Genomic DNA, 13,995 nt, shown 5'->3' with positions numbered 1-13,995 from the left:
GGAAGCCGCAAGAGCTGGACCGTGGGGGGCAGCGGCCGGTGGTCTGCGCGCACCTTCGGGCGGATGTGCCCTGGACGGGCCGACGGCGCCGAGGCCCCAGAAGACAGGCGTCCTCAGGCTGCGCGGCTTCCCTCCGGTGACCTTTCACTGACTCCCGGCCCCCCCCCCCCAACTCCTGACCTGTCCATCTTTCCACTTGCTTGGAGGTCTAGGCGGGCGCTGGTAGCGAAAATCACCTCTAGGTGCCTGCAAGGTAGCTCTCATTTAAAGATTGCTAGAGGCAGTCTACAGAGGTCTGTATGCACAGTCACCCTCTTTGCTTCCCGGGTTTGTCCTGAGCACAACCACGGGGAGAGGGGGAAAGCCAGAGCCAAAAGTTTTAGTTACTCCACAAAAGCAGTATAGGTTACTGGTGTTAGAAGTCCAGAACTCAGTTTTTTTTTTGAAAGTCAAGGGCTCTTGTATAATTGCCTAAATACATCACACACACGTATATGTATATATTATGTACATCTACACACCTGTGTATGCGTATGGCTATATCCTGCATGAACACGTGTTTATATATGCATATATGTACATATATTCTGCATTGTGTACACATGTATGTATGTACATATACTCTTTGTGCACATACGTATGGATACACAAGCATATATGTGTAGATTATTTCCTCTGACCAGGCTTGGGTCTGAATTTTCTTTCAGGATCATATCCACAAGTTAAATAAAAGAACAGAATGTATCTTTACTTATCCATATTTCCAAGTTGATCTTCACTTTGGCATTTTGCCCAAAGAGCTACACTGAAGTCTCTGAGAAGCCAAAAGAGTAAATTTGGTCAGTCGACACCAAAGTGACCCTTCGCTCAGGGTCTGGGCCCTGACGTTACTGGGAAATAGTCCAGTCAGTCTGCCTTCAGATCCTCCAGCACCCAACCTTTGAAAAGCCCTCCATCTGAAGGAGGCCCCAGCCGACCTGGTGAGGGGTGGGAGGGAGAAATGAAACTGGAGAGAGGCAGTGTTTTTCAAACTGGTTTTTGGACTGTTTCCTTTTAAAGAGTCACTGGGGAGACAGGTCAGAAGGAGCAAGCAGAGGCTCCCAAAAGCCATTAGCGGCAGGAGTTTGATATGGCGCTCCTCAATCTTCATGCCAGGATGGAAGGCACTGAGAGGTCTGGCACTCAGGGCCCTGCCACTGCCTCCTAACTGGCAGAGGCAGCTGCTGCCAATCATCTATCGCTTGGCAACAAGTTACACCTGCGGCTCTGGTTTAATGCTTCTACACATGGGCACCCATAGTGCACCCGCTTGGGCCAAGGGAACATCTCATCACTAAAAAGGGCTTACGGAGAGTGCCCGAACGCTAAGCACCAGCATGATCTCACACAAGGCTAAACCATTTACCTCCTATTTAGATGCTCTGGAAAACAAGAGTAACATCGTATTTGGAAACAATTTTCAGGACTATGGTAGAAAGAAACCAGACCATTTCAAAGTCGGCTATCCAAGTTCCCAAAAGCATAAAGCATTCCTGCAATGCTAACTGGAGTGCAGGGTGTTTATAAAATAAATTGCTCCATTGATATGGAAAATAATGTGCCAAGCCTGACTCACACAAAGCATTTTCAGGGGGTCTTAGGCTATTTAGTTTAAAATCTAAATTGAAAAGCAGAGGAAAAGAAATCTTTCAACTGCTAAGTGGATAATATAGTTTATAATTTGTAAACCATTTCCTTTATTTCAGTCTTGCTGACTTTCTATAACACGCTGGATCTCACTGCACACCCATCGCCTCCTAAATTATCAAAAGAAAAACGGGTCTGTAGCATTCTTAAACAATATCCTTGTTCTTTTTTTGTTCACTTACAATGTAACTGATATTTGGAGGTAGTGTGTACAACAAATCAAAAGATTTAACAAACTCGATTGATGAAATGAGAAGGTAGTTGAAAACCAAGTTTATAACCTAGATATTTAGTGAAAAACTAAATACAAAGTGACGTTTCCTTTCTAATATAATTATGTATCACTGATGAGTTCACTAGGAAATGCTGAATGGCCTGAAACGGAAGCAGTTCAATCTGCAGAAACGGATTTGCGGCTGCACCCCGTACTGTAGAACCTTGAAGTAGTAGTAAAAAAAAGGCTACAATAACAATCATAGTGACTGAGAGGAGAGAAAGGATTCCTGCACCCTGGACCAGCAGCAGTAGTAGGGTCAGGACAGTCAAAATCTGAGATTTATTTATTTATTTATTTATTTATTTATTTATTTATTTTGATGGAGGGAAGGTGTCACGTATTCACTACCCAATATACTTCAACATCCGTATTAGTACGCTCAGGGTCATCCTCATCCTCACAGGTTTACCTCGACTACAAGGCGCTGGGTTCACGTAGGTTAGGCTCGGCTTTACCCACCCGCCGGCACCTGCCTCCACGGTGAGCACACTGACGCCCGCGTGGAGTACGCATGACCGAGGCTTGGGCTCAACGGATTCTCTGCAAGAAGGCTTTGGGCCACTTATCATTCGGACTGACACCGCAGCGTGAGCGCAACGGTGGGGGCTTGGAGATTGTGGGTCCCCATATGGAAGACACTTTCAAGTCTGGGAACCGTAACCGCAAGTGGGGCCTTCCTCCTCCCGAGAGCCAGGCCTTTCGTTCGCGTCCTGTAGGAACTAGGAACGCTTGGTCGTGAGGCTCCACTTGTCCCGTCCCGTGTCCCGTGGGCCCCGCTCCGTTCACACAGTTCTCAGGTCTTAGGTAAAACAGCTGCTGGAAGATTCGCTCCAGAAGAGCGCCGGCTCCATCGTTCTTTTGCGATTCAAACAAACTTTTCCTACTGTTGTTGAGTTACTACTAGATTCCAGATAGATCCTGCTATTTCCGAGCCCCCTAGCAATTACTTTGGAGAAAGAAACCACATGGAGAGGCGGAGTACGCGCCTATAACCCCCAGGCTCATTAAAAGACCCTCAAAAAAAAAAAAAAAAAAAAAGTTGAGAGCTGATGCTCCTAGCAGCTCTGGAGCCAAGTGTGGTGAAAATGCCTCCTGCTCCCTTAGGGGAATTCTCGCGGCCAGGGCTGGGAAGGCCAGCCTACGAGAGGGGGCACTGGAGAACTTCGCACTAGCGCGGCGCAGCAGGTGCCCCTGGAGGGTCGCGCAGGAGGACCCGTGGGGGGGCGTTCGAGTGGCGGATCTCAACGCCCCCCGCCGCCCCCACCCCCACCCCGGCTCCCGAGGGCGCACCTGTCCCTCCCAGGCCTCGGGCCAGCTGGGGGAGAGGTCAGCGCCACGGCCCCAACTTTCGCGCTCCCCGCGAGCGCCGAGCGGGCCGCCGGGGGTGCAGAGGAGCTGGGTCTCCACCGCGCTCGCCGAAACAAGGCTCGCGGTGGCATCCCCACCCCGCCCCCCGCCCCTCCTCTCGCTCTGCCTCCCGCCCCGAGCGATTCTTTCTTCGTCTCCGCTTTTAAACCCAACCTTAATCGTTCGGAGCGCGCGGGCGGGAGAGGCGAGGAGGGCGAGCTTGGGGTTCGCCGCCGCCGCCGCCGCGCGCGCTCGGGAAGCCGCGCGGCTGTGCCCCTCCCGAGCCGCCTTCCCCCTCCTTCCTGCCCCCAGCCCCCTCCTTCCTCCCCTCCTCCCGCCCGCCGCCCCGCGCCCGCAGCTTCTACTCCCTCCCCACGTCACTCGCCAGCGCGCCATGCAAATCACCGCCGCCGCCGGCTCCCATTGGCCGCGGCGCGCTCATTTAACGGCAGCCCGGGCCGGGCGTATGGCTGCTGGGCCCCGCGCGCCGCCGGCCCCGCGTGCGCCTCCGCTCCGAGCGCACGGCCTCGGGCAGGCAGCGGGCAGCCAGGCCCGGGCTCGGCGGCCGCGCTCCCTGGCCCCCTCCGCGCGCCTGCGCTCCTAGCGCTGCCCCCTGCCCCCGCCCCGCCCCCCTCCGCGGCCCCCTCGGCGCCTCGCCCCCCACCCCCCCCCCCCCCCCCCCCCCCCCCCCCCACCCCCCGGCACCTGGGGCCGGCACATGCCCCGCGCACGCGGCGCGCCGCGCTGCTAGAAGTTGCAGCCCGGAGTTGGAGGCCGCTGAGGACCCGGTGCCGGAGGAAGGAGGCGGCGCGCGGCGGCGGCGGCGGCGGCGGCGGCCGGCGAGGAGGCGGCGGACAGCCCCGGGCCAGGCCCCGCGCCCCGCTCGCGTCCCGAAAAGTGGAGCCGCAACTCGGGCTCGGCTGCACCTGTTTGCACCGCTCCGCCGAGGCGACCGGGCTGCGGCGACGGCGACGGCGACCCCGACCCCGGCCCCTGCCGCCCTCGGCAAGTGGTTCGAGCGCCGGGAGAAACTTCGCACCTGCGAGCCGGACCTGCGCCCAGCGCCTGTGCCGCCGCCGCCCGCCCCGCCGGTGCCTCCAGCGGCCCGCATCCTGCTCTGCGGTAGGACTTGTCCCCCTCGGCGCGCCTCGCTCCGCTCGACTGGGCCCCTCCGCGCCCCCCACCCCCCGGCCGACCCTTCTATGCCCCGGTGAGCCCGCGGGCCGCCCCGATGTACAGCATGATGATGGAGACCGACCTGCACTCGCCGGGCGGCGCCCAGGCCCCCACGAACCTGTCGGGCCCGGCCGGGGCCGGCGGCGGCGGCGGCGGCGGCGGGGGCGGCGGCGGCGGCGGCGGCGGCGGGGTCGCCAAGGCCAGCCAGGACCGCGTCAAGCGGCCCATGAACGCCTTCATGGTGTGGTCGCGCGGGCAGCGGCGCAAGATGGCCCAGGAGAACCCCAAGATGCACAACTCGGAGATCAGCAAGCGCCTGGGCGCCGAGTGGAAGGTCATGTCCGAGGCCGAGAAGCGGCCGTTCATCGACGAGGCCAAGCGGCTGCGCGCGCTGCACATGAAGGAGCACCCGGATTACAAGTACCGGCCGCGCCGCAAGACCAAGACGCTGCTCAAGAAGGACAAGTACTCGCTGGCCGGCGGGCTGCTGGCGGCGGGCGCGGGCGGCGGCGGCGCGGCCGTGGCCATGGGCGTGGGCGTGGGCGTGGGCGTGGGCGCGGCGGCCGTGGGCCAGCGCCTCGAGAGCCCGGGCGGCGCGGCGGGCGGCGGCTACGCGCACGTCAACGGCTGGGCCAACGGCGCCTACCCCGGCTCGGTGGCGGCGGCGGCGGCGGCCGCGGCCATGATGCAGGAGGCGCAGCTGGCCTACGGGCAGCACCCGGGCGCGGGCGGCGCGCACCCGCACGCGCACCCGGCGCACCCGCACCCGCACCACCCGCACGCGCACCCGCACAACCCGCAGCCCATGCACCGCTACGACATGGGCGCGCTGCAGTACAGCCCCATCTCCAACTCGCAGGGCTACATGAGCGCCTCGCCCTCGGGCTACGGCGGCCTCCCCTACGGCGCCGCGGCCGCCGCCGCCGCCGCCGCGGGCGGCGCGCACCAGAACTCGGCAGTGGCGGCCGCGGCGGCCGCGGCGGCCGCGTCGTCGGGCGCCCTGGGCGCGCTGGGCTCGCTCGTCAAGTCCGAGCCGAGCGGCAGCCCCCCCGCCCCCGCGCACTCGCGGGCGCCGTGCCCCGGGGACCTGCGCGAGATGATCAGCATGTACTTGCCCGGCGGGGAGACCGGCGACCCGGCGGCCGCGGCGGCGGCGGCGGCGCAGAGCCGGCTGCACTCGCTGCCGCAGCACTACCAGGGCGCGGGCGCGGGCGTCAACGGCACGGTGCCCCTGACGCACATCTAGGGCCGCGGCGCCGCCCGGCCCGCCCCGCACGGGCCCCGCACCGGCCCCCGCACGGGCCCCCGCACGGGCCCCCGCACGGGCCCCGCCGCGCCCCCGCACGGAGCGGAGCGCGGGCGACCCGCGCGCGCCCGCCCCGCCCCCGCCCCCGCCCCGGCCCCCGCCCGGAGCGCCGGGGGACCTGGCGGCGCGGACTGACTTCCGTGTTTTCTCGAGACGTTTTGTACAGTATTTATCATTCCCGGAGGAGGAGGAGGCCTTTTCCTTGCTCGAGGGGACAAAGAGCAAACCCAGCGACAGGCGACTCCAACTTTTCTAGCCCGGCCCGCGCGCCCTCTCCTCCCGCACCGCTTCCCGGAGGCGCTCGGCCGCCCTGCGCGGGCGCCGAGGCCCTTCGCATTTGTTATCGATGTAGTACGGCGGATCCAAACACGAGTTTTTTGTAGCTGTTGCCGCTTTTTTGAGTTGGTTTGTTAATTTATACAAAGAGGTCTCCCCACGCCCTTCAGATGGCAGCGTTATGTCCTGGGTTTTGTAAAACTTCCTGTATCTGAGCATTTCCATTTTTTTTTTTTGTTTTGTTTTGTATTCTTTCTTGTAAATGCGTTGTGGAATTTTTATTTTAGGCATTGCGGTGTGGGGAGGGGGATTCAGATTATGTACATAGTTTCCAAAAGTCTTTCTTCTAAAACCGAAAAAAAAAAAGACCTCTCCTTAAAAAACAAAACAAAACAAAATGCATCGACTTTTGAATCAATAAATTTAAGAGAGAAAAGAAAAAGCCCACTTTTCCCCCATAATTTGGAACGTGCTGATTTTACATGCATGTTTTGTGAGCTCAAAATACGATTGGTAAATCTGACGAAGGAGCAATGATCGGCATAAACTAAAAGTGAGGGATCCTCAGGGGGACGGTGCGATCTTCACCGAGCTTCTTTCAGTGCAAGGGAAGAAAGTTTAAATCGATGGATTATTTTGTAGCACTTATAGTGTTGATACGGATCAAGAAATAATTACCAGGATTTAAAACAACAACAACACCGGCCCTCGTTTTACAGCCTGGCCCTTTGGCGTGTTGTCTTTTCTGACCGCGGGCCGGCTGGCGGCTCCGAGTCCTCCAGCGGCCCCGGGCTGCAGGAGAAGGCCCCCGATGGAGGGACCAGGCTAGGGAGCAGGGACAAAGACCGCCGCGGGGTCGCCGAGGCCCCCGTTCCCCTGCAATTTAACAAGATTGCAAATGGAATCTATCGGAATCTGGCTCAAGGGAACACTCTTTGAACCAAAATGTACTGCATCCCTCCTCAGCCCCTCCCTCTGACTTCTTTCTCCTTGGGAAAGGGCAAAGTGATCTTGAATTTTCTCTCTCTCCGCCTCCCCCCACGCACACACTCGACCACCCCCCTATCCCCAGCGTCAACTGGGATACACAAACTGCTGTTTATTATTCCTGATGAGATCGGAGGGTGTTTGATGCTTTAAATTTTTTAATTATATTTTTTCTAGGTGTTTATGGGTACATTGCAGTTTTTTTCTGGAATTTAAAGTTTTCTGTAAAACTTTTGTCTTCAAGTAATCTGACAGCATTAAATACTGCATTTAAAAGTTACACTGTAGCAAATACATTTTGAAATTAGTCACAACATAAAGATGAAATTATATTTTGAGGGGGAAAAAAGCCTTTAGTCTACATCAAGATGTGTTTATTTCATCAGCCCTATTAAGCCTCCTGTTCATTTTCTTTTTTCTTTTTTTTTTTGTACTGAAATGAGCATAGACTATCCAAAAATGGGCCCATGTTAGGTTAATGAGAACCACATTCAGCCTCCATTGGGGAATGACTTTAAGTAAAATGCTAACCTGGCAATTGATATGTGTAATTTTTTGGAGTCATTGATAATTCTGCTTAAACCATGCATTTTTTTAAGTGACTGCAAAAAATCTCAAGAATGATATCCACTGCTTCTTTCTAACGAGGTAATAAAGTGCCCTCTTTTTTTCCTTTTTTTTTTTTTTTAAGCTTCGGCAATCTGATCCTTTGTGAAGCAGTTGTTCCTGAAAGTATTTGGATATATATATGGATTGCTGAGTGAATCAGCATCAGAAATAGTCGGGGAATAAGTGAATGAATGCCACACACAGTCTCCTCTGGGAGATGCCCTGGGAAATTCTGTAATGCTCTGTTAATTCACCACACCCAGCTTAAGGAGCAGGCCACATTGATTCTGAAATGTACAGTTAAATAGACTCTCTGGGTTCTTTTGCTAACTCCTCATCTCAACATCACCCTGCATTTACTAAACTGGCAGACAGATGTGCGGCCACGCTCACATATGTGTGCACTCAGGTTTGTATCTAGGCTCAGCTATGGGCATCCAAGTCTTAGCGCATCACACTACTAGTAATGTGGGTCACACTGGGAGTGTTTCAGACTAGAAAAAGTTTAGCAGCATGCAGGAGTTCCAGCCAGAGATATTCTTGGTTTCCTGGAAGGTGGGCTTATAGTTTGGCTCCCCCACCCCACCCCACCCCACCATGTGCCTCATACAAAGCTGAAATTCAATGCCAGATGCTGGGAGCCACTTTGTTAAAAGCCCAGGATGATCTTAAAATAGGAATTCCTTAAATGCAGTGAATTTGTATTGTTGATTGGAACGACAAAGAGAAAAGGAAATAGAAATTCGTTAATGATTCCATTTGGAAAGAAGCCGGGATGGGGAAGCAGACGGAGGCTAGCCTTCGTTTGGGGACAGAGACCTTATCACCCCCGCGGCGTTTCTCTGACTTGCATTGGTGGAGAAAATATCGACTGGGCCCTGGAAACGTTTCACTAACCGTGGGTCGGTCTTGTCAAGGTCCTGCTCATGGTACTCACAAAATGAAAGTGTTTGATGATTTCTATATGAGGCTGAAACACTGCCCAAATCACAGGGTGGTATTTCTATCGCTTATTCCAATTTTATTAGAAACCTGGGTGGAGACCGCGGACAGGACTCGTTCGGGGGCCTTGGACTAAGTTTGCAGAACTTCGTGCCCGGCGGGCTGCGAGACTCGCCGCTAGAGCGGCGGTGGGCCGCGGCGGGCTGTCCAAGCAGAGGGCGGCACGGTTTGCTGGTGTGTGTGTGTGGGGGGGGGGGGTCCTCTTGTCCTTCACCATCACCCTTAAACTAACGGGCCCTTTTTGTTGTCGTTGCTGAGACTGACACCAGCCCCCGCGCCCGGCCAAGAAACCCACCAGTAGCGAGGTGAAGGGAATTAATTGTGGAGCCGGGCGCGGGCTCGGCGTGCCTGCTAGGCAGATGTGTCGGGTAGCGTGACTGATAGGTCTATTAAAATCATGCATGTGGGAGAAGAATAACACGCATATTCACGCATTTCATTTCCCGACAAAGACTGGGCCATGCACAGATCTATCTCCGGAACATTCCGGCGAATTCGAGAGAGCACCCCGGGCCCCGGAAGGCGCGCTCCAGAGCGGCCTGGCGCTGGCACCCACCGCCCCCGGGGCCCGCTCTGCCCGCCCGCCCCCTCTCCGTGCCTCCCCGGCCCCCTCCCCCTCCGCGCTTCCGCAGCCGGGCCCGCGGGGCAGAGGCTCCAGAAACGGCGGCGGCAGAATGTAATAATAGGTTTGATTCCTTGGAAACTTCAAGTGAAAAGCAGACTTGGCCTTGGCGCAGCTCCTTCTCCAGCACGACTATTCGGCGGGATTGAAAGGCCCGGCCAGCAGGGGAGGAGAGGGGAGGGGGCGCAGGCCCCCTGGGCGAGCAGCCGGGGGAGGTGGGTCCGATCCCCGCCTCCCGGCCTGCAGGGTCGGGACGACGCTGAGCCTGGCGAGGGACGCTGGGACCCCTCACCCTCACGCCCCCCCACCCCGCCTGCGCAACGGCCCCGGCCCGCCCCCGCCCCCCAGCCCGACGGCAGGGCCCCGCTGGGGCCGCGGAGCCCTGACCCCTGCCTGCCCATCCTTCGCCCCCGCCGGCCCTTGGTCTCCAGCCGCGCGCCCCCGGGAATCCAGGGCGCAGGGCGCAGGGCGCGCGGCCCGGGTCTCCTGGGGGCGGGGGCGGCCCCGGCCTTGGCCCTCGCCCTCTCCCGGCCGAGGGGCGGTGAGGCCCCAGCCGTGGCGGCTTCCCGGCCTGGGCGCCCCGCTGCCCCGTTTGCACCCCTTCCCCGCCGGCTAGCCGCTCGCGGGTCCCGCGTCTCCCCCCGCCTCTCTCCCCCCCCGCACCTCCGGCCCCTCCCGCCTGCGGCTCCGTCCCTCTCTCTGCGCGCTCGGCCTCCCTTTGTCCTCGGCGCGACCGTCTCCGCCCCGCGCCCTGGGCCCTCGTCGCCCCGCTGCTCCCCCGGCGCTGCCTCCGAGCGGGCCGAGGTCGCCAGGCACCCGGACGCGGCCCACCCCCCCGCCCCCCAGCCGACCGCTCCGGCTCGCGCGAAAGGGGTGGGAACTCCGACACCGACTGGGAGCCCGCGGCCCGGCGCCCGCCGCGACCCTCCCGGTGCAGCCCGGGCTCCCGGCCCCGCGGTGTCAGCCGCGGGGGATTACAGTGACGGATGCGAGGGGAAGGCAGAGTGTTTTTGTGTTTAAAGAGAGCGGGATTAGTGGAGAGAAAGTCCTGACCTGGGGTCAGCTGCAAGTCAAACCCTTTTACAATCAGGGAGCGGAACAAGCCCCGCTCCCGGCCGCGCCGCAACACGTGGGAGGAAGGAGGCAACCGAGAGGCCGCACCCCCCCTTCCCCGGGCCTGCGGGGTGTGAGGAAGGGAGGGAGGGCGAGATGGGGGGGCGTGCACCCCTGGGCTGCGAGGTGGAGGGCGGGAGGGGGGAGCGGGGCCTGCAGCCCCCGGCTGCGGGGTGGGGGACAGGGGGAACAGGGGGACGGGAGGGGGGAGATTGGGGGCCGCACCCCCAGGCTGCGGGGTAGAGAGCATGGTGGCGGGAGGGGGAGACAGGGGGGCCGTACTCTCGGGCTGCGGGGAGGGGGACAACGGGGAGGGGGGAGAGAGGGGATGGGGAACCCGCAGCCCTGGGCGGGGGAGGGGCTGAGGTGAGGCACCAGTGCTCCCGGCGGAGGAGCCTCACTGGAGGGGCCCCCGGCGTGGAGGGGGTGAGGGTGGCGCGAATAACCCGCGGTGCGGGCTTGGAGCTTTTTGGGGCGGGTGAGTTGTCCATCAGAATCCCTTCTTCACCAGCATGCCCGGGTTCCCTGTTTCCTGGGCTCTCCTCTGGCTGCTCCTCCGGCTGGGCCCGGGGCAGGGGAGGGGGGGGATGTCTGGGGGGGCTGTCTGATCCAGAGGCTCAGTCTTACTGATGCAGTTATTTCCATAGGAAACCAAAACCGAAAGAGCAGGTTCTGGGACGCAGCGCTCCGCGGACCTTACCTGGCTGTCCTGGAGTCGTGACCTCCCCTAGGCCCCAGCAAACCCTGATCTGCGGGTGGAGGTCCTGGGGGTGGGGGCGACCTGCGCTAGCCCCCTCCCCACCCCCACCCGCGGGGTGGAAGAGCGAGGCGTTGATGAAGCAGGCCGACTGCCTCAGGGAGCAAAACCCCTGGGGCGCTGGAGTTTGGGGGGGGAAAGATGAAAGGGTCAGAAGAGCGGAAGAGGAAGTGGATACATCCTTGTCTTCCCTAGCAGTCAGATCCAGAAATTAGGCTGAAATCACACCGAGAGTTTTAACAAATATGAAAAACAGAGAAAACACCCCAAACAAGTGAGGTACGCAAGGCAGATAAAGGTCATCTATTTTGGTAATGAAAAACAAACAAAAGAACTGGGATTGCCACATGTTGCTCAAAGTGGGCTTTTCATCTTTACATATGAAAAATCAACACCAGTTGAGAGAGAAAAGGCAGTTTTAAAAACATCCCAAAACAACGCGAGGGCGCTGCGCACTCAGCCTTCCTTGGGTCAGGCAGTGTCTCCAGGTGGCCACTGGGCTCTGGCTTCCAAAGCAGGGGACACAGTGCTACTCAGCAACCTGCTAAATGTGACCTGGGGGGAAATCTGTCTGCCGCAGAGACTCTGGACACTGTGAGTAATCTGAATGCCCCGCAGGCAGCTCGCAAGGGTTTAATTGCCGGCAGCCACTTGAGAACAACCATGTGGGTACATTAAGGATGTTGTTTGTGAGGAACAGCAGGTCATCACATGCAAAGTCTCGAAATAGTCAGCCAGTCAAATCAGTGGAAAAAATCAGCTTTTGTTAGATTTTGCAGTTTCAGGAATTAGGCATTCACTGCAGAGCTGCAGTTTTGAGAAATTGCAATGTCAGGCATGTTCCCAATGGGGAAATATTGTGAGTGTGGAGGAATGTAAGATTGGGTTTGACAATGAGGAAACTGACAAGAGTTATCACCCAGACATTGTTTTCTCTCTGAGCACCCCGGAAATGCTAACTAGAGATGATATCTAGAGGCAGCAATAGCACTCTCTGTTAGTCCTACGCACTTGAAAGATAGGAAAACAAGAGTCTTAGACATCTAGAGGACTGACCCAGGATTTCCTGCAATGAATACCAGCATCTAGGGCAAAGTACCAAGCAGGTAGGTAACACCTACAAGCACTACAGCAGCCGTGTCAAGATCGGCATGAGGAAATTCAAAGCAGAGGCCAACTTAGCTTTTTATTTCTAAGCAGCAGAACAAGAGGGAATCCAGGTGAGCGTGTTTTCACCAGGGAAAAGATTTAGAGCCCTCATGCTTTTGAGTAATCCACACTATAGGAGGAACTTTCAGGACATAGAATAGCCCAAACTTTACCAGGAAATTTACCGTGAAAACCCACATGATGGATAAGCAGTAGCTTCGTGCTTTGTGCTAAAAATTGAACAGAAGGACAAAGTTTATTCTTGTAAAAAATGGCTATTTGCATTTTCACCCTACGGAGAAATGACACACATGTGCCCAAAGAAAAGGAAGAATCGAGGTGAAAAGCTTGTCAACATGGTATTTATTGTATTTCTGATCTCTGGTGAACTGTAGCACAGCAACACGGAGACATCAGACAGAGCTGCGCCTGAATCATGGCTCAGCGCATATCCGCTTGCTGCCCTTGGTCAAAGGTCCTTCCTCTGAGACCATCTTCTCATATTCGAGAAGAAATGATAAAACCAACTTCACAAGAATATGGTCAGGATCAATGATCTCAGGTGCATGCTGTGTCTAGAGAAGAGCAGAGCCACAGTAAATGCTCATTTCACATATCAGCCTCTATCAGATCCGGCAGGGGTACAGTGGGACAATTGTGGCATCGACGCCAAATTTGGCCTGCATGGGAACAGTGTTAATTACGTGCACCAATACGCCCAAATACCCGTATTCATAAGAATCTCTCTTTAGAGTTATGTGTTAACCATCATGTTCATTCATTCATTTGTTCAACAAATACCGGTTATAGCACAGTACATGTCCGGGGTATTATAAAAGCACATGTATGTGTGTGGCCAGATGCTGGGCTCACTGCCCAAGCAGGTGAACCTCGCTGTCACAACAGTGCGAATGCTCCCGAGGGCTCTAACCGAGGGACACTTACCCACCAGATTGCTGCCTGGTCATTCCTGCCCAATTGGGGAAAATCAGGGAAGGCTTCCCAGAGGAAGCAAAAGCTGGAAGCTGGACATCCTAGTGTTGCTTCAACATCCCCTGTGGCCAATCTGTCCACGAGGGGTACATGCTGCATTTCTTTATGCACCAAAGAAGATTGCAATATAAACTTGAGCAGAGTATGTAGGATAACTGCTTTGTTGTTCAACAAATGGCTGCTGCAGAGCGGCTCTGAGCTGTCAAAGGCGTGGACTTGGAGGTTCACTAGGGGCAGTGGTCTCTTGTCTTCAGGACGCACAGGATACTAACAGAACTTGCTTCCCCTCCAGAGTCTCAGACCCAATCCCAGCAGGACTCAGGAATCTGCACCTTCGTAGGTGCAGGAAGGAGTTAGTGAGGTTGTGCATGATGCTGGGAAAACCTGTATCAGGGATAGGCCTGAAAATTTGTATGGCAAATAGCTGCTGAAACTGTGTCTAGATCACTTAAATTTGAGTAGCAATTTATTATTTATAAAGTGCTCTCACTTAATTGTTCAATTTAGATGACTTTTAAAAAAATTAAATTAGTGGGAGAAGAAAAAAAATTTAAACCGGATTATTGGAATCTCATAAATAGAAAGGACTGACTGATTTCTCGCTTTTGTTTTCCATTTTCCAATGAACTGCTCTGACTGCCTGTAGATGCACTTTGCCTCTCCTGATCCACAGTGGAGGCTGAGCATCAAGAGCA

The 13,995-nt window shown here is 56.7% G+C and overlaps 1 protein-coding gene across 1 annotated transcript; it reads left to right on the top strand.

The window, feature by feature from the left end:
- Nucleotides 1–4,541: 4,541 nt before the first annotated feature.
- SOX1 (SRY-box transcription factor 1) lies at nucleotides 4,542–5,732 on the top strand. The gene has a single exon (XM_041731208.1). It carries the CDS (start codon nucleotides 4,542–4,544, stop codon nucleotides 5,730–5,732), a length of 1,191 nt encoding a protein of 396 aa, XP_041587142.1.
- The last annotated feature ends 8,263 nt before the right edge of the window (nucleotides 5,733–13,995 follow it).

This window comes from Vulpes lagopus, chromosome 16, assembly GCF_018345385.1.
Source record: "Vulpes lagopus strain Blue_001 chromosome 16, ASM1834538v1, whole genome shotgun sequence".
Lineage (NCBI taxonomy): Eukaryota > Metazoa > Chordata > Mammalia > Carnivora > Canidae > Vulpes > Vulpes lagopus.
Note: the sequence above shows the minus strand (reverse complement) of the source record. Positions and strands in the feature narration are given on the sequence as shown.

Excerpts from the sequence above, each read along its gene's own strand:
- SOX1 (XM_041731208.1), top strand. The coding sequence starts at position 4,542 with ATGTACAGCATGATGATGGAGACCGACCTGCACTCGCCGGGCGGCGCC.